The following is a 20657-nucleotide window of genomic DNA, read 5'->3' on the forward strand; positions in this document are numbered from 1 at the left end:
TGGGATTTCACAAAAAGTGTATTGATGGTTGCTCAGGATCTTATTGACATGGAGAAATCCCTGTCCATACTTTAGTCAGACACCAGAGAGAAAAAGAGGGAGGAAAGAAGGAGAATGAGGGATGGACAGAGAGACTGGCGGCGTGATACCACGTGTTATGACCTAGACATTAAGAAAATGAGTCATGAGTGCTCCTGAGGAGTGTGGGAATAATTGATAGAGCTAGATACTGTAGATAGAATGAGAGAGACTAATGGTGGGGGAAGGATGGTTTGCCGCAGTAGACTCTCTCTCTCCCTTTCCCTCCTCTCTCTCTCCATCTCCCTCCTTCTCTCTTTTCTCTCTCTCTCTCTGTCCCTCTCTCTTTTCCCCTCTCCCCATGTCCCTCTCCCTCGTGCCGTATGAGTGATCCTATCTCAGCACCCCTGCCTGAGAGACATGAAGCCCCCAGACACAAACAAAACAGAGACAAAAACACAGCCAGACCATGTGTTAGACCATTAGGCAGAGCGTTCACTAAACACACACACACACCACCCCAGAGCACCAGCCAGACCGCCAGCCACACCACTGGGCAGCATAGCAGGGCAGACACACACCCCACCATAACGCTAAGGTTTGCATCCCAATTGGCACCCTATTCTCTACTTTTGACCAGAGTCCTATGTTGGGAATAGGGTGCCATTTGGGACACAGATGGTTCAGGGAGTCAGAGGCGACGGGGATGGAGCCTGGGACAGAGGCTGTCTGTCTTTATGGACGCCAATCCCCTGCACCAACCCCTCTAGGGTCCCCACCCTGCCAGGCCTGGCTCTGATTGGCCAATGGGAGGGGGCTGGGCCGACTGTCCTGTCCTGTTCAATAACAGTGAGGAGGGAGATGAGGAAAACACCAATGGAAAGCGTCTATAGTCTCGTCCTGTCCATGTATCTTTGACATTGTGTGGTTTTGATTTGAATGATGACAATAATAGAAATCTCTCTCCATCCCCCTCTCTGTCTTCCCTTTTTACATATATCTGTCCCTCTCCCACTCTATGTGCCTCTGTTCATCCCCCACCCCCTTTATCCCTGCCTTTCTTTCTCTCAGGCTGATGCTGTCAGTAGTTTTCTGCGGGCGGCTCGTTCTGGTAACATGGACAAGGCCATTGACCACATAAAGAATGGCATAGACATCAACACAGCCAATCAGGTGAGAGAGCTACAAAGCCCGGTTACCAATCAAAATGCTCCTAGAGAGTGCATCAGGGCACGTCCCCAAACTCTAAGATGCATTTTGGATTTACCAGGAGGACCAATTAAATCTTTCCTGTTTGTCAAAGTTTCATTATCTGTTAATGAACCTGATTTATTATGGTTTTTCATTTAATTTGTCAATTTACATTGGCTGTGATAATATTGTTGCATATATGATGTTGCATCATCATACTGCAGCGCTAGAATAATGCATGAATACACGTAAGAAAACAAGTTAGCTACTGTAAAGGTACAGCAGATCAAAAAGACAAGTCATCTTTCATTCTGCGCACGTGCAAAACAACAGCACACACACACACACACACAGGAAGAGTCTTATCAGCAAGGTTCAGAACAAGATGGATAGACGGAAAGAGAAAATATGGAAGAGTGGGAAATGGCAAGAGAGAGAGGTTAACCCTGGTCTAGTCAGTGTAGGGCACTGGTTAACCCTAGTCTAGACAGTGCACTGGTTAACCCTGGTCTAGTCAGTGTAGGGCACTGGTTAACCCTAGTCTAGACAGTGCACTGGTTAACCCTGGTCTAGTCAGTGTAGGGCACTGGTTAACCCTAGTCTAGACAGTGCACTGGTTAACCCTTGTCTAGTCAGTGTAGGGCACTGGTTAACCCTGGTCTAGTCAGTGTAGGGCACTGGTTAACCCTGGTCTAGTCAGTGTAGGGCACTGGTTAACCCTGGTCTAGTCAGTGTAGGGCACTGGTTAACCCTAGTCTAGACAGTGCACTGGTTAACCCTGGTCTAGTCAGTGTAGGGCACTGGTTAACCCTAGTCTAGACAGTGCACTGGTTAACCCTGGTCTAGTCAGTGTAGGACACTGGTTAACCCTAGTCTAGACAGTGCACTGGTTAACCCTGGTCTAGTCAGTGTAGGGCACTGGTTAACCCTAGTCTAGACAGTGCACTGGTTAACCCTAGTCTAGTCAGTGTAGGGCACTGGTTAACCCTAGTCTAGTCAGTGTAGGGCACTGGTTAACCCTAGTCTAGTCAGTGTAGGGCACTGGTTAACCCTAGTCTAGACAGTGCACTGGTTATCCCTAGTCTAGTCAGTGTAGGGCACTGGTTAACCCTAGTCTAGTCAGTGTAGGGCACTGGTTAACCCTAGTCTAGTCAGTGTAGGGCACTGGTTAACCCTAGCCTAGTCAGTGTAGGGCACTGGTTAACCCTAGCCTAGTCAGTGTAGGGCACTGGTTAACCCTAGCCTAGTCAGTGTAGGGCACTGGTTAACCCTAGTCTAGTCAGTGTAGGGCACTGGTTAACCCTAGTCTACTAAGTGTAGGGCACTGGTTAACCCTAGTCTAGTCAGTGTAGGGCACTGGTTAACCCTAGTCTAGTCAGTGTAGGGCACTGGTTAACCCTAGTCTAGTCAGTGTAGGGCACTGGTTAACCCTAGTCTAGTCAGTGTAGGGCACTGGCTAACACTAGTCTAGACAGTGCACTAGTTAACACTAGTCTAGACAGTGCACTGGTTAACACTAGTCTAGTAAGTGTAGGGCACTGGTTAACACTAGTCTAGTAAGTGTTGGGCACTAGTCTAGTCACTGGTTAACACTAGTCTAGTAAGTGTTGGGCACTAGTCTAGTCACTGGTTAACACTAGTCTAGTAAGTGTTGGGCACTAGTCTAGTCACTGGTTAACACTAGTCTAGTCAGTGCAGGGCACTGGCTAACACTAGTCTAGACAGTGCACTAGTTAACACTAGTCTAGACAGTGCACTGGTTAACACTAGTCTAGTAAGTGTAGGGCACTGGTTAACACTAGTCTAGTAAGTGTTGGGCACTAGTCTAGTCACTGGTTAACACTAGTCTAGTAAGTGTTGGGCACTAGTCTAGTCACTGGTTAACACTAGTCTAGTAAGTGTTGGGCACTAGTCTAGTCACTGGTTAACACTAGTCTAGTCAGTGCAGGGCACTGGTTAACATTAGTATAGTCACTGGTTAACACTAGTCTAGTCACTGGTTAACACTAGTCTAGTCAGTGCAGGGCACTGTTTAACACTAGTATAGTCACTGGTTAACACTAGTCTAGTAAGTGTTGGGCACTAGTCTAGTCACTGGTTAACACTAGTCTAGTCAGTGCAGGGCACTGGTTAACATTAGTATAGTCACTGGTTAACACTAGTCTAGTCACTGGTTAACACTAGTCTAGTCAGTGCAGGGCACTGTTTAACACTAGTATAGTCACTGGTTAACACTAGTCTAGTCACTGGTTAACACTAGTCTAGTCAGTGTAGGGCATCTCACAAACACATGTTTCAGAAGCAATCCAAGAAACCCTTATGTAGATAACATGCTGACTGTTACTGTAAGATGGCTGTAATGATTCCCTCTCTATTGGAATGAGGTGATTGAGTGAATCCCAAATGGCACAATATTCCCTAAATAATGCACTACTTTTGACCAGGGCCCATAGCACTACATAGGGAACAGGGTGCCATTTGAGACACATCCATCGTCTCTCTCTCTCTCTCTCTCTCTGTCTCTCAGTGAGAGCTTTGGCTTGGAATGTGTTTTATGTGATATCAGCAAGCAGAATGTCTGTCTTGGCTCTGGGTCTAACTCAGTGTACAGTGTGTTCTGTTCTGCTCCAGTACCTACTTTTGTGGATTGTCTCTGACTGCATGTACATTATATCATTGTTTGTGTTGAATGGAAATTACTGTATGTGTTTATTTTTGTGTGTTAGATTTCAGTGTTTGAAATATGTGTGTGTGTGTGTGTGAGAGAGAGAGAGAGAGAGAGAGAGAGAGAGAGAGAGAGAGAGAGAGAGAGAGAGAGAGAGAGTTTGGAGACCCAGGTAGCCAGTCTCCTAGCAGCAGTTGACAGGAAGGACTGAGTGGGACTGATGGGGAGGTGTTAAATAGGGCAGGAGTTACTCCTCTAGCCACTCTCCTCCATCCTGCCTGCTTTACCCTGACGGCTTCTCCCATGGTGGCCAGAAATGGCCACATTGTGAGGGGAATGGGGCTGCCCACAGGCCACACAAACAAAGCAGAGTTGTGTGTGTGTGCCTCAATCAAGTTTAGCATCAAGCACATTCACAGCTGTAAATCTCATTACTAACATAGGATTCAATGCATAGAGTGAATGTAGTCAATACAGTGAATGTATTTATGTGTACTATATTATCTTTACATAATTATATGCAATTGTATGATTAAGTAACTGTAGAAAGACCTCAGTCTGCTAAAGAGAGACACCCTGTGGACAAACAGGAACACTACAGACATAACCTGAACAGTTTATCTGCAGTCTCAGGATACCATTGACAGCCAGGCTCATGCCATTCTTCTTCAAGTCATGTATGAATTAATGCAATGTGTGTCATTTCAAACCAAGTCCGTATTAGTGTTTTGGAATTGCGTCAAGTGTGTTGAATGTGGTTGTGGAAGTGATATTAGTTCTGTGTTGTGTGTGATAGGTGAGCGTCACTGTGTATTGTTGTTGTATTTATTTGTGCGGTGTCGGCCTGATGGAGGTTAGGTAGAGGCTTTGCTGTGGCAGTCGTGTCTCTCGTACCCAGTCTGAGTAGATGCCTCTGCCATGGGCTAGCTCACCAGCCACCCAGTCGCATTGCCTCTCTGCCTCCCCTCCCTCCCTTCCTTCCCCTCAACCCTCCTCACATCCTCTTAACCCCTTAAGTTATTTCTCTCTTACTCGCTCTTCTTCTTTTGCATCATCCCTTCTTCCTTTTACCTGTTTTTCTTTCTCATCTATGCTCCCCCCTCCTCCCTTCCCTCCCCTCTCCCCTCCCCCAGCCTGCAGTAGAGTGATGGTGTGCTGTGGTCTCTCCACTCAGAGGAATAATATCAGTGGTGTGGGAAAGGTCCAACCTCACATGTCCTGTGTGGCTGAAGGAAGGCTGTGTGAGGTCAGACCTATCCCACACGGCTCGTATTCTTCCCAGCCCCGAGACCACCGGCCTGCCATCCCCCTCCCATCCTCTTCCTTCTCCTCACCATCATCTTCATCACCTTTCCGGTCACCATTATTGCTAAATAAGCACAGTTAATATCTGGTAGATGCTGTATGTGTTGAAGCTGTTTGTCCTGACCATAAGGTACAGTTTGGCTCAGTAACATGCTTTTGCATTTTATACATCTAGCAGGTGCTGTATATAAGAAGAGCAGTGCTGGTCTGAGGATCTGATCCTTTGGTGTGTGTCAGTATGCAGTGTGTTCAGTGTGATCAGTGTGTTAGGGACCCTACAGTGTGAGGTCTCCTCTTCTCTCTCTCCTCCCTCAGAACGGGCTGAACGGGTTGCATCTGGCCTCTAAAGAAGGCCACGTTAAAATGGTGCTGGAGTTACTACATGGAGGCATCGATGTGGAAACCCAGACTAAGGTACTCAGTCAACCTCATGCACTATGCCACATTACCAAACCCATGAACTCCTTAAGCCTATGTCACCACCAAAGTACAATGTACTGAATGATTCAATTATTCTACGTATTAAAACGTATTCCTACTTACTTACTGCTTTCACAAAGACACTACTACAGTGTATGTCTCATGTCTTCTCTTGTCCTGTGCCTCCACAGAAAGGCAACACAGCTCTGCACATTGCTGCCCTGGCTGGGCAGGAGCAAGTGGTGGCAGAGCTGGTAAATTACGGGGCCAACATCAATGCCCAGTCCCAGGTGAGACCCCAGCCAGTGTCGGATGAGACCCCGACCCCCCTGGCAGAGCCCCCCGCAGAGGAGCCACCAGCCACAACGGATAACCATACAGTTAGAAACAGTTATAATACAGTTATGCTGCATTATACTGCATGGAACTCAGGGTTTGGGGTCTGAATTTCTGAATGTATTTCAATTCAAACCATGAATTGAAATGTGAATTTGAATTAAAGAAAGCAGAGATTAATTCAAAGAAATTCAACTGAGACATGAAACATGAAAGTCGCATTCCGTTGCCACATCTGCCACTTATTACTAAAACAAATATAGATACCATTTCAAACATAAGCTTGATTATAACTCAGATATGTCAACAGTATTTTGATTTTTGTCATGAAATGTTAGGTTCCCTTCCATTCTGGAGTGTTTGATCTAATGGGAAATGTATTTTTTCCAATATTTCATAACATGCAAGAGAATTAGGAATTATTACAGACCAACTACAAAATGATCTCAGAATATTTCCAGACCACTTTAATGATTTAAACTCCTTTTAAGAGGAATTTAAAAATAAATAATTCAATGTTATACATAGTATTACCATACATGATGTCAAAATAAATATTTGTACTGTGAATTGTAAAATATATTAGCAATTAGCATTTAATTGAATTTCATTTAATTCAATTGTGCTTCCTTTAGTTAAAATTAAATTACATTTCTGCTGCCTGTGGTATGTGGCCAATTCAAATCAATAATTGAATTGGAAACATAACTGTGAGCAGCATTAACAGGGTCTGAGCAATAGAATTAGTATATCTTGGTCACCCATTGGGCACTCTGGCAATGAAATGGGCAAAGGCCATACCTTTAATAAGCATGTTTATCAATTGCATGTTTTCCAAGTTGCAAGATTCTACCTCTAATATGTAATGAGTTATGTCTAATACATGCTACCATGCTACTGCCATAGACTACTGTCCCTTCCAACTTCATGTTTACCAAATTCCTATGGTTCAATAGTAACAGCCTTCAGTGAACAGCAGTGCCCTCCACTGGCGTAGAATGGCCATATCCCTCGCTAGGGACTAGTTAATTTAGCTAGGGACTAGTTCAGAGATTCTACATACCAAATATTGGGTGAATCTGAGTTGTGGTTTTGAGAAGAAGATTTTTTAAGCAATTTAGCATTACGCTAGCACTTTTTGGTCAAAGTTTGATGATCTGTGGTTTCCATGTTTTTTTTTTATGTATCACTTAACTTGGAACATATCTTCAGGGACATGTTGTCAATCATCTGTACGAGTTGGATTTGATAGTTTGGGCTAATGTTTTGAATGTGTTTTGAATGTGTGCATGGTTTTTAATGAACTGCACCTAGGGGCCAATGAGTGCTAATATTGGCACCATAGGTACGCATTATGGGTTCTAACATCCTGCCAAATTAGACGTTTTTACCAATGTGTTGTTGAGATATTGACAAAAATGAACAACAATGGGGTCAATTTCATGCCTTAAGTATTGAATTCAAAATCAAATTAATTGTAAACATGAAAAATGAAGTTGAAAATGTAGATCAAAACCCCCCCAAAAAAGTATCAATAATGATATAAAAACAACCAAATTAAATTAAAGCAAATGTTTTTTTAGCGTGAGCAAAAGTCTAATTTAAAAGGAAGAACAAACTATTTGAAAACCAATGTAAAAATACTTTTCAGTTCAACTTTTCCAACAACCAACCCTATTGAATCCGTTTAGCCTACCAAATCAAATCAAATGTCTATATAAAGCCCTTTTTACATCAGCAGATGTCAAATAGTGGTTATACAGAAACCCAACCTAAAACCTCAAACAGCAAGCAATGCAGACGTGAAAGCACGGTGGCTAGGGAAAAACTCTGTAGAAAGGCAGGAACCTAGGAAGAAACCTAGAGAGGAACCAGGCTCTGAGAGGTGGCCAGTCCTCTTCTGGTTGTGCCGGGTGGAGATTATAACAGAACATGGCCATTAAGGCCAGATCGTTCTTCAAGATGTTCAAACGTTTACAGGCGACCAGCAGGGTCAAATAATAATCACAGTGGTTGTAGAGGGTGCAAAAGGTCAGCACCTCAGGAGTAAATGTCAGTTGGCTTTTCATAGCCAAGCATTTAGAGAGAGAGAGAGAGAGAGAGAGAGAGAGAGAGAGAGAGAGAGAGAGAGAGAGGGTTGGTTGGTTCTTGGAACAGTTTAACTGAAAATCCTTCTTGCAATAGTTTTAAAATCATTTGATCTTGCTTTGAAATTAGAGTTTTGTTTATGATTTCAACTTCCATTATTTAACTTTTCCTTGAAAATATATATTTTTTCATAATTTATTTGTATTTTATTTTGAATTCAATACTTAAAGTGTGATATTGACCCCATAAAAAAACAAAGAAAAAGGAACTAGGAGAACACAGAAAACTATAGGTGCTACTGTAGGATGCCTAATTAAGAAGAAATTTGCAATTAAATTCCGAATTGACTCCAACCCTGATTGAGTAAGAATAAAGAAAGTTGTTGGGAGCACTTATATAATGTGAAACTTTCTTTATTTTTACACAGTTTCAGTTTACTATTCCGTTAGTCAGCACCTCTACTAACATTTTTTGGGTGTGCATAAGCTCCTGCATTTGACCCAACCCCCAACTGAAACATGACGTTAGGCCATCGTACACTCTTACAAGAAAAGGGTATATCTAGAGCCTAAAAGGGTTCTTTGGCAGTCCTCATAGGAGAACCCTTTGAAGAACCCTTTTGGTTCCAGGTAGAAACCAAAAGAGTTCGACCTGGAACCAAAAAGGGTTCTAAGTGGAAGCAAAAAAGATTCTCCTGACGGGACAGCCGAAGAACCCTTTTGGAACCCTTTTTTCTAAGAGTGTATTAACTCAATGCAACTCTATGTTAATATCTGTCTGCCTTCTTGTCTTTCTGTGTGCCTGTGCTTCCTTCCTCTGTGTGTGTGTGTGTGTGTGTGTGTGTGTGTGTGTGTGTGTGTGTGTGTGTGTGTGTGTGTGTGTGTGTGTGTGTGTGTGTGTGTGTGTGTGTGTGTGTGTGTGTGTGTGTGTGTGTGTGTGTTGCTGTGTCGTGCCCCTCCCTGTGTGTGTGTGTCCATGTATGTGTCTGTCTGTAACAGAAGGGCTTCACACCGCTCTACATGGCCTCACAAGAGAATCATCTAGAAGTTGTGAAGTTCCTTTTGGAGAACGGGGCCAATCAAAGCCTTCCCACTGAGGTAACAGCCAATCAGCAGAGCATAGGGTTGGAAGATTCCCGAAATCAGAAAGGAATAAGCAGGAAATGATTCCATTTACACCTATACCACTACACCTCCTGCACTATTCCCTCCATCACTTATCAATCCTTTTGACTCTCACTGTCCTTCCCTTCGCCATCTGTTTCTTTAGGTCACTTAACCTTTCTTGAACTCTGTCTCCTCCTCTTTCCTCTGTCAGGATGGCTTCACCCCTCTCGCCGTGGCTCTTCAGCAGGGACATGAGAATGTCGTGGCCCTGCTCATCAACTATGGCACCAAGGGAAAAGTCCGTCTCCCCGCGCTGCACATAGCAGCGCGGAATGATGACACACGCACAGCTGCCGTGCTTCTACAGAACGACCCTAATGCAGACGTCCTGAGCAAGGTAGGTACTCACTGTGTGTTTGTTTGTGTGTTAGTCTTCACTTTAGTGGCAAATTTTTGTTTAGTGTGTGCCACAGTGAGTGAAGATGATACTTGTAGAATTAGAGGCCGTCAGTTTTAGAGCTGTATAGAATAAGGTATGGTCTCCTGTGTGTCACTATAGACAGGCTTCACACCGCTCCATATCGCCGCACACTACGAGAACCTGAACGTAGCCCAATTGTTGCTCAACAGAGGAGCCAATGTCAATTTCACCCCTAAGGTATGTCTGTTCCCCTCTGCCCTAGTATCACTGACACATAGTATTGTTACCAGTCCCTCACTGGTCTCTTTATGGTCTTACTGTCGATCCCCTACTTAATGTGTCTGTATTTCTCTCTAGAATGGCATCACACCTTTGCACATCGCATCCAGGCGGGGGAACGTGATCATGGTACGACTCCTGCTGGACCGAGGGGCACAGATTGATGCCAAGACCAAGGTACTGTACTGCATCCCCTCCCCGTGTCTCTCTCTCTACCTCATCTGGTCAGGCCCTGCCCTGTTACACATACAATGTTATATTGTCCCAGTCCAGGTGTTAACTGTCCTCTCTCTCTATCCCCCCCCCCCCCCCCCCCCCCCCAGGATGAGTTGACTCCACTGCACTGTGCAGCCAGGAACGGACACGTGAGGATCATTGAGATCCTACTGGACCAAGGGGCTCCCATCCAGGCCAAGACCAAGGTACACATAACACTAACCCACCAAGGCCTGATTTCTGGACTGTTGTTCTCAAATACTGTACACAACACAATAAGTCATGGATTGTATCGCTCTCTCTTTCCTATAGAACGGCCTGTCTCCCATCCACATGTCAGCACAGGGGGACCACATGGACTGTGTGAGACAACTCCTGCAATACAACGCTGAGATTGATGACATCACATTGGACCACCTGACCCCCCTGCACGTGGCAGCCCACTGTGGGCACCACCGCATGGCCAAAGTGCTGCTGGACAAGGGAGCAAAACCCAACTCCCGTGCACTGGTCAGTACTACACTCATAAATACCTACCACACATACCTACCACACATCTTTGTTGAAGTGTGTTGCCTTCGTGACCATGCTGTTGTATTGTGTTCTCAGAATGGTTTCACTCCGCTTCACATTGCCTGTAAGAAGAACCACATGCGTGTGATGGACCACCTGCTCAAACACTCAGCGTCCCTAGAGGCTGTGACAGAGGTGAGAGAGACAGGGGCAAGAGAAAGAGATTGAATGTAATCTAGGGTAAGAAAATAGAGGGATTCTACCAAGGAGAGAGGGATCTTTATTTCTACGTGATTCTTTCATTGCTTGTTTTTTCTCTCCCAAGTCTGGCCTGACTCCTCTACACGTGGCCTCGTTCATGGGCCACCGCAAAATAGTCACCCATCTGGTACAGAAGGGGGCTTCTCCTAGTGCTTCCAATGTAGTGAGTACCCGAATGTTACCCATCCACCCACCTCATCACTGACCGAACCAGCTACTCTGGCCAATTTGTTAGTGTTAGTGATTTACACTGCTCACACACATGTGTTTGCCTGGTTATGTGTGAGCAGAAAGTGGAGACTCCTCTCCACATGGCATGTAGAGCTGGACACTATGAGGTGGCAGAGTTCTTACTGACCAATGCAGCACCAGTAGACGCCAAGGCAAAGGTAATGACGTCACACACACACACACACACACACACACACAATCTAAACAACATTTAAATTATCTTGCCACTTGACTCCCATGTATATTTATCTCTCCTCTTCTCTCCCTCTCTCCTCTCTTCCGCCACACCCTGTCCAGGATGACCAGACACCACTCCACTGTGCGTGTCGGATGGGCCACAAGGAGCTGGTCACTCTGCTGCTGGAACACAAGGCCAACCCCAACTCCACCACCACAGCCGGACACACACCCCTCCACATCGCTGCCCGTGAGGGACACACTCAGACTACACGCATCCTACTGGACATGGAGGCCCAGCAGACCAAGATGACCAAGGTACAGTCTGTGATCCAATGCCCACACACTCTACATACACACCCCTCTATCAACTGTCTAATACTTACACACTCCTAACCTTTTCTCTGTGTGGGACTGTGGTCTGTGGTCTCTCTATCTGGGATGTCTCTGCAGAAAGGCTTCACTCCTCTCCATGTGGCTTCTAAATATGGCAAAGTGGACGTGGCAGAGCTGCTGCTGGAGAGAGGGGCCAACCCTAACGCTTCTGGCAAGGTACAGTAAGGGTTGGAGAACATAGGGAGGGGGGAAGAACAGGGGTGTTGGGAGGGAATGGTCAAGGTATTTCAGGTGGAAAGATGTTAGAGTTAAGTTATGGTGGTTTATATGTGTGTGTCTCCTTTACCTTTAGAATGGACTGACTTCTCTCCATGTGGCTGTCCATCACAACAACCTGGACGTGGTTAATCTGCTGGTCAGCAAGGGAGGCTCCCCACACAGTGCAGCTAGGGTGAGAGACGACACACACACACACTCACAGACGCAGATATCATCTTACAATGCACTCATAACCATTAACTCCGGTCCTCTTGTTTCAGAATGGCTACACCCCTCTCCACATAGCTTCCAAGCAGAACCAGGTGGAGGTTGCCAACAGCCTGCTGCAGTACGGCGCCTCGGCCAATGCTGAATCCCTCCAGGGGGTCACGCCCCTCCACCTGGCAGCTCAGGAGGGCCGGCCTGACATGGTGGCCCTGCTCATCTCCAAACAGGCCAACGTCAACCTGGGGAACAAGGTGAGGCCTCAGGGACTGATGCAGGGAAGGAGTTAAGATTATTTGGGTGAAAGCTGTTAGTACTGCTGCACCCTCAGCCGGTCGGGAGAAACCGGAAACATCTGGTTTTCATGGGAAAAGAAAGACAGCCTGTGACACGACATTCACTTTTGAACTTTCGCTCACTGTTTACAGTCCCCAGTGAAATATATAGCGGACAGCTATAGATAGTGCCTTTCTTTCTTTGAGATTAATTCTTGCCACAAAGTCGACAGACACCCTCATACCAATTTTGTTGGTGTCAACTTTGTCGGAGATTCCATTATTTCTAGATAACGCTAGCTAATATCAGTCTAGCAGCTATGTATCTATGATATGTGCTAGCTTGCTCTCTGAAGTTATTTCCCTCCAGAATATGAACAAGGCAACACTCTATCTTAACTCCTCCTCCATATTTACTGGATTGGTTGAACAGTGCAGAAGAAAACCTCATCTGACAGTTTTTTATTTTGTTGTTATGACCAGATGTGGGGCATCCCGCTCAGGTGATTCTTTATGACTGCGACGTTAGGTTAGTTCTGCTGTAACAATATGCCTGATTTTTGCCCCTTGCTCCTCTCCCCTCAGAGTGGACTGACTCCTCTCCACCTGGTGGCACAGGAAGGTCACGTGGGCATCGCTGACATCCTGGTGAAGCAAGGGGCATCAGTGTATGCTGCCACACGGGTAAGACCACACTCCTGTTGACCTCTGGGACAAGGCAAGGGACACAAAAGTCTCTCTCTGCTCAGTAGCATCCAGCGACACACTGTACCACCTCTGGAGTCTGTAAACACCTTTATTTTTTAAAGCATCTCAGTAGATAATAGGATATTGCAGTAGAGAATTGCATTCCACCCAACATGAACACTCCTCCTTTGTGTCAGGTTGTAGAAAGTTGGTATAAAGTACACACCCCTGCCTTATCATGACATACACACTGTTACAGTTCATTGCTATCTGAAGCTAATCTTAACCTCAGTGAATCTTAATGCAAGGTCAGTGTGGTATGGGACCTAACAGTAACAGTGCTACATAGTGAACGATGGGGGCTCCATGGCAGATAGAGTATCTGAGACGTGACCTTTCCTCTCCTTAGTATAAATAGCCACTGACTGGTTCTCCTGTCTCAGGGTTACATTACCATCATCATTACACAGCCTACGTACCCTCAGGCCAGCTAGGGCCTCCATTACCCTGAAACTTAGTATGTCAACCGCAGAGTATATATATAGGAGACATACTATAGATATTGTGTAGTGTGTATGTGTTGAATTTGTAATCATGTGACTCAGTGTCTAGTTAACTGTCTGTCTCGTAGTAAGTCTGTGCTGGTTGTATTGGATACTGATGGGATCCTAATCTCTCTTTCAGATGGGATACACCCCTCTCCATGTTGCCTGCCACTATGGCAATGTAAAGATGGTGAAGTTCCTCCTGCAGCAGCAGTCCAACGTCAACAGCAAGACCAAGGTGAGCACCTCCCTCTGGACATCAATGGAACTACACTTACACAAAATGATCCTTCGATTTTAACAGTGAATCACAGTAAATATGAACTGGCTATGTGATGTGATTCATTCCATTGTGTCTCGTCAGTATGTTAATGTTTGTGTCTCTTACCCCCAGGTTGGTTACACTGCACTGCACCAGGCAGCCCAACAGGGCCACACAGATATCGTCACCTTATTGCTCAAACATGGAGCTCCGCCCAACGAGGTCACCACTGTAAGTACCACTGCTTTTCACTCTCTTTCACTCCTCCACTCATCCCTCGATCCCTCCACCTCACTGTCTCTCTCTCTCTGTCTGTTAGAACGGTACGTCAGCCCTGTCCATCGCCAAGCGGTTGGGGTACATCTCCGTAATCGACGTTCTCAAACTGGTCACAGAGGAGACGGTTTCCATTGTAAGGAGTAAACAAGTACCAACTCTTCAAATATTTATATTACACTCCTTCTGACTCAATGCAGACAATCCTTCCATACTCTTTGTCTCATCTTGAACCTGTCTCTCTTCTGCCATTCTCTCCCTCAGACCACCACAGAGAAACATCGTATGAGTTTCCCAGAAACAGTGGATGAGATATTGGACGTATCAGAGGATGAAGGTACACAACACTTACAATAATTTACAGACAGTAGAACACACGAAGACAGATACCTCACAGAACACACTTTCTCCTCTTTTTGGGAAGATAGAAGATATTTTGTACATTAATTTCTTATTAATAAAAATCCTCATATCTTGCAGTACAGTTAGTTGCCAGTCCATTCTGGTTTTAAAAATGTATGAACAATTTGAACAGACTTATTGCAAATTAATTTATAATATTGCAGGGCCTCCTAAAACATCCCTCTTTCACCTTTTGATTTTTTTTAGGAATAGCACAGCTAACAATGGGTATGACTGTCTCCTTCTCTCTTCTCTGTGCAGTGCTCATAGGTCGTCTTAGAGTGTGTGGCTCCATTTCAAGCTCTTGCCGTCTTTCTCTCTGGTTCTGGTTCTCTCCACCTCTCTTCTTCTACACCTGGTCCTTTTGGGACTGTCTCTCTCCTGATGTTCAATGTGGTGCATGCATTTCATGTCTATAACCTTTATCCCTCCAGTAACATAGACCTGACTCTCAGTCACTAACTCCCCAGATCAGATCAGTACTCTACAGTATCTCTCTCTCCATGTCACCGCAGCTGGGGGGCTAGGGATGGCTGTCCTCAACAGCCTACAGTACTCTAAGAGAAAAGCCCAGTAGTGGAGACTGGACACTCACCCATTCAGTTTATCAAACCACTCACTACAATTTTTTTATCAAGGTGAAAATGGAATTCTCTGGTAAAAAAAAATGTGCCAAAGCTACTGTACTGTATCAACATTCCAAGATGTTGATGGTGTTTTCTGGATGTTGTTGTCTTGTTGGTTTGATGTTTTTATTAATGTTCCGTCATTACATCGGCTGTTATTTGTATAGTTTGTGTCTGTAGTCTGTAAAGATGTGTGTGTACGTGCTATGTGTGTTTCCATTGGTGTACATATACTGTGTAAGGAAATGAAAACACAGTGACTGTGAAAAAAATACATTTTGCACACAAGTCTTCATTAGACCCACGGGTGTCTGATCAACCAGTAAAGTTCACAGCGTAAACATTACAACACCCTTGACAGTGATGTCAGAGGACATCACACCCTAGTATTTTTAGCTCCATGATAATTAAACTGAAAAATTGACAATGTTGGTCTAAAATGAGAAAGTAGTCTAGTTGCTGCCTTAAAGACACATATAACCTACTCACTACAATGTTCAAATATATAATAGACAAGTAATATTTTTATATTTAGACAAATGTACTTTACACTTCTGTTTTTGAAAACATCTGACACACAGCACTCAAGAGATAAGTTGACACATTTTGTACCCTGATGAAGTAGAACATTGACTTGGCTCTGGGCCACATCCATGCACCCACTCAAACACTCACCGAAGCCAACCCTAACACCTTTTGTGCTAATACACAGACACAAACACATGCATTAACGGAGCAATTGAATTTATTTGGTGCTGGTGACTTCTGTCCATTAATCTCAGGATTTGAGGGGGTACGTAACCAGAACCTAGAAACTAAGAGGGGTAGAACAACACAAACAAGAAAACATAATAGCATAATGAATTCATAGATGGAAATGAGATGCATGGATGCTTTCGTGAATATATCATGCCAGTCTCTTGTGAAGTACATACTCCTGTGCTGAGATTGTGTGTCTGCATTACTGTGCAAAATTGTATGTGTGTGCTAATGGAATAGTATAGTCATTCTGGTCGGCTCGACTATAGTAGGGATTGATTGAAGCACAACGTTAAATTCAAAACACCCCGCTTCTCGCCATGAGCCGTCCAGTCGTTACAGAGAACCACATACCAGATTTTTAACATTTCTCATTTCTGTCCATTATGAACCAACGATATGCTACCTTTTGTAGCATTTCTGACAATGCTAACATCTTTTTCAGCCAAAGCTCAGCGATCTAACACCAGTTCGGTTGCTCGGCAACAACACATCTGCTTGCACCAGGCTGCCAATCATAAGGTGTATGCGAACAAACCTAGGCTACTGTACATAGCTAGCTTTATGGTGATATTCAAGCTGAGGTTAATCAATAAGTGCAAACAGATATTTAGATTTACTCGGTAGCTAGCTAGCTCTCTAGCGAACGTTTTGTTGCTTGTCCAAGTCCAACAGCTAGCCTGTGTAGTTAGCTAACGCCAGTCTGCTGGAAGCTTGCTAACGAACAGCTAGCCAAATAATGTAGTTAAAAAAAAAATGTAACCTTTATTTAACCAGGCAAGTCAGTTAAGAACACATTCTTATTTTCAATGACGGCCTGGGAACAGTGGGTTACCTGCCTGTTCAGGGGCAGAACGACAGATTTGTACCTTGTCAGCTCGGGGGTTTGAACTCACAACCTTCCGGTTACTAGTCCAACGCTCTAACCACTAGGCTACCCTGGGTAGCTAGCTAGCTAACATAACGTTATACCAGTCAGATGAGAGCTAATGTTGACTAGGTAGCTAAACAACAAGCAAGGAAAGCTAGCTATATTTTGCCAAGTAAGGTTTTTCATATAAGGCTAAAGTCATGTGTAAACTGCTGACCTAGACACGTGTAATCAGAGCACCAACAAATATGAACAAATAAGCTAGTGAACATACTTGGTTTATATAAACAGACTCACCCCATCGCGACGTCCCCCAAAGGCTAACTTTCTAGCCCTTGCTATCTCCTTGCTTGCTAATTCGGCCTGCTAACTGCTAGCTTGTTTAGCCCCGGTCCGCTAACTGCTACCTTGTTTAGCCCTGGCCTACTAACTGTTAGCTTGTTAGCACAGGCCTGCTAACCATCTGAATCGCCGCGTCCCAAACACTCACTGGACCCATATTTACTTTCTATCTCTTTTCGATTTTTAATTTGTTTATACCTTCCGGTAACATGCCTCACCCAATGCGATACGGAATCCCCATTATTAATGTTTAGAACACACTCAAGAACCTCCAGAAGCTAACCAGCTAACTAGCTACAAGCTATTTAGTCATTGTTAGCCACTGCTAGCGGCTTTTACCTTTTGCACAGCCAGACAGTTTTTTTAACCTGGATAACACTCGCCAGTCCAGCTTCCCTGCCCCATCCACCGCTGCCCCCCTGGACACTGATCACTTGGCTACATAGCTGATGCATGCTAGACTGTCCATTAATCACGGTACTCCATTCTGCTTGTTTATGTTTTATCTGTCGGCCCCAGCCGCACTCAGGCTCTGTGTGTAGTTAATCCGACCCTCCCTGCCTAGCCAACGCCATTTTACCTGCTGTTGTTGTGCTAGCTGATTAGCTGTTGTTGTCTCACCTACTGTTTTAGCTACTGTTTTAGCTAGCTCTCCCAATTCAACACCTGTGATTACTGTATGTCTCTCTCAAATGTCAATATGCCTTGTATACTGTTGTTCAGGTTAGTTATCATTGTTTTAGTTTACAATGGAGCCCCTAGTTCCACTCTTCATACCCCTGATACCTCCTTTGTCCCACCTCCCACACATGCGGTGACCTCACCCATTACAACCAGCATGTCCAGAGATACAACCTCTCTCATCATCACCCAGTGCCTGGGCTTACCTCCGCTGTACCCGCACCCCACCATACCCCTGTCTGCGCATTATGCCCTGAATATATTCTACCATGCCCAGAAATCTGCTCCTTTCATTCTCTGTCCCCAACGCTCTAGGCGACCAGTTTTGATAGCCTTTAGCCGCACCCTCATACTACTCCTCCTCTGTTCCGCGGGTGATGTGGAGGTAAACCCAGGCCCTGCATGTCCCCAGGCACCCTCATTTGTTGACTTCTATGATCGAAAAAGCCTTGGTTTCATGCATGTCAACATCAGAAGCCTCCTCCCTAAGTTTGTTTTACTCACTGCTTTAGCACACTCTGCTAACCCTGATGTCCTTGCCGTGTCTGAATCCTGGCTCAGGAAGGCCACCAAAATTCTGAGATTTCCATACCCAACTATAACATCTTCCGTCAAGATAGAACTGCCAAAGGGGGAGGAGTTGCAGTCTACTGCAGAGATAGCCTGCAAAGTAATGTCATACTTTCCAGGTCCATACCCAAACAGTTCGAACTACTAATCTTGAAAATTACTCTCTCCAGAAATAAGTCTCTCACTGTTGCCGCCTGCTACCGACCCCCCTCAGCACCCAGCTGTGCCCTGGACACCATTTGTGAATTGATTGCCCCCATCTAGCTTCAGAGTTTGTTCTGTTAGGTGACCTAAACTGGGATATGCTTAACACCCCGGCAGTCCTACAATCTAAGCTAGATGCCCTCAATCTCACACAAATGATCAAGGAACCCACCAGGTACAACCCTAAATCTGTAAACAAGGGCACCCTCATAGACGTCATCCTGACCAACTGGCCCTCCAAATACACCTCCGCTGTCTTCAACCAGGATCTCAGCGATCACTGCCTCATTGCCTGTATCCGCTACAGAGCCGCAGTCAAACGACCACCCCTCATCACTGTCAAACGCTCCCTAAAACACTTCTGTGAGCAGGCCTTTCTAATCGACCTGGCCCGGGTATCCTGGAAGGACATTGACCTCATCCCGTCAGTTGAGGATGCCTGGTCATTCTTTAAAAGTAACTTCCTCACCATTTTAGATAAGCATGCTCCGTTCAAAAAAGGCAGAACTAAGAACAGATATAGCCCTTGGTTCACTCCAGAGCTGACTGCCCTCGACCAGCACAAAAACATCCTGTGGCGGACTGCAATCGCATCGAATAGTCCCCGCGATATGCAACTGTTCAGGGAAGTCAGGAACCAATACACGCAGTCAGTCAGGAAAGCTAAGGCCAGCTTCTTCAGGCAGAAGTTTGCATCCTGTAGCTCCAACTCCAAAAAGTTCTGGGACACTGTGAAGTCCATGGAGAACAAGAGCACCTCCTCCCAGCTGCCCACTGCACTGAGGCTAGGTAACACGGTCACCACCGATAAAACCATGGTTATCGAAAACTTCAACAAGCATTTCTCAACGGCTGGCCATGCCTTCCGCCTGGCTACTCCAACCTCGGCCAACAGCTCCGCCCCCCCCGCAGCTACTCGCCCAAGCCTCTCCAGGTTCTCCTTTACCCAAATCCAGATAGCAGATGTTCTGAAAGAGCTGCAAAACCTGGACCCGTACAAATCAGCTGGACTTGACAATCTGGACCCTCTATTTCTGAAACTATCCGCCGCCATTGTCGCAACCCCTATTACCAGCCTGTTCAACCTCTCTTTCATATCGTCTGAGATCCCCAAGGATTGAAAGCTGCCGCAGTCATCCCCTCTTCAAAGGGGGAGACACCCTGGACCCAAACTGTTACAGACCTATATCCATCCTGCCCTGCCTATCTAAGGTCTTCGAAAGCCAAGTCAACAAACAGGTCACTGACCATCTCGAATCCCACCGTACCTTCTCCGCTGTGCAATCTGGTTTCCGAGCCGGTCACGGGTGCACCTCAGCCACGCTCAAGGTACTAAACGATATCATAACCGCCATCGATAAAAGACAGTACTGTGCAGCCGTCTTCATCGACCTTGCCAAGGCTTTCGACTCGGTCAATCACCATATTCTTATCGGCAGACTCAGTAGCCTCGGTTTTTCTAATGACTGCCTTGCCTGGTTCACCAATTACTTTGCAGACAGAGTTCAGTGTGTCAAATCGGAGGGCATGCTGTCCGGTCCTCTGGAAGTCTCTGTGGGGGTGCCACAGGGTTCAATTCTCGGGCCGACTCTTTTCTCTGTATATATCAATGATGTTGCTCTTGCTGCGGGCGATTCCCTGATCCACCTCTACGCAGACGACACCATTCTATATACTTCCGGCCCGTCCTTGGACACTGTGCTATCTAACCTCCAAACGAGCTTCAATGCCATACAACACTCCTTCCGTGGCCTCCAACTGCTCTTAAACGCTAGTAAAACCAAATGCATGCTTTTCAACCGTTCGCTGCCTGCACCCGCACGCCTGACCAGCATCACCACCCTGGATGGTTCCAACCTTGAATATGTGGACATCTATAAGTACCTAGGTGTCTGGCTAGACTGTAAACTCTCCTTCCAGACTCATATCAAACATCTCCAATCGAAAATCAAATCAAGAGTCGGCTTTCTATTCCGCAACAAAGCCTCCTTCACTCACGCCGCCAAACTTACCCTAGTAAAACTGGCTATCCTACCGATCCTCGACTTCGGCGATGTCATCTACAAAATTGCCTACCTGGTTAAATAAAGGTGAAATAAAATAAATAAAAT

At 45.4% G+C, this 20657-nt stretch overlaps 1 protein-coding gene across 9 annotated transcripts in view; it reads left to right on the top strand.

The window, feature by feature from the left end:
* The window catches only part of LOC115140096 (ankyrin-1-like), an 81423-nt gene that overhangs the window by 13992 nt on the left and 46774 nt on the right, over positions 1-20657 (top strand). For 4 of the 9 annotated variants that reach the window (XM_029678180.2, XM_065026666.1, XM_065026665.1 and 1 more), the window contains exons 2-23: positions 1090-1191; positions 5495-5593; positions 5791-5889; positions 9022-9120; positions 9341-9526; positions 9689-9787; positions 9908-10006; positions 10153-10251; positions 10358-10555; positions 10655-10753; positions 10884-10982; positions 11110-11208; positions 11348-11545; positions 11681-11779; positions 11916-12014; positions 12103-12300; positions 12907-13005; positions 13693-13791; positions 13948-14046; positions 14135-14227; positions 14356-14428; positions 14701-14721. In XM_029678180.2, coding sequence (XP_029534040.1) covers positions 1090-1191; positions 5495-5593; positions 5791-5889; positions 9022-9120; positions 9341-9526; positions 9689-9787; positions 9908-10006; positions 10153-10251; positions 10358-10555; positions 10655-10753; positions 10884-10982; positions 11110-11208; positions 11348-11545; positions 11681-11779; positions 11916-12014; positions 12103-12300; positions 12907-13005; positions 13693-13791; positions 13948-14046; positions 14135-14227; positions 14356-14428; positions 14701-14721 — 2455 coding nt within the window. Of the gene's footprint in view, positions 1-1089; positions 1192-5494; positions 5594-5790; positions 5980-9021; positions 9121-9340; positions 9527-9688; positions 9788-9907; positions 10007-10152; positions 10252-10357; positions 10556-10654; positions 10754-10883; positions 10983-11109; positions 11209-11347; positions 11546-11680; positions 11780-11915; positions 12015-12102; positions 12301-12906; positions 13006-13692; positions 13792-13947; positions 14047-14134; positions 14228-14355; positions 14429-14700; positions 14722-20657 lie in introns of all 9 variants that reach the window. The other 5 variants (XM_029678186.2, XM_065026661.1, XM_065026660.1 and 2 more) reach the window with 3 other exon arrangements.

The sequence above is a fragment of the Oncorhynchus nerka genome, linkage group LG13 (assembly GCF_034236695.1).
Source record: "Oncorhynchus nerka isolate Pitt River linkage group LG13, Oner_Uvic_2.0, whole genome shotgun sequence".
In the NCBI taxonomy this organism is placed as follows: domain Eukaryota; kingdom Metazoa; phylum Chordata; class Actinopteri; order Salmoniformes; family Salmonidae; genus Oncorhynchus; species Oncorhynchus nerka.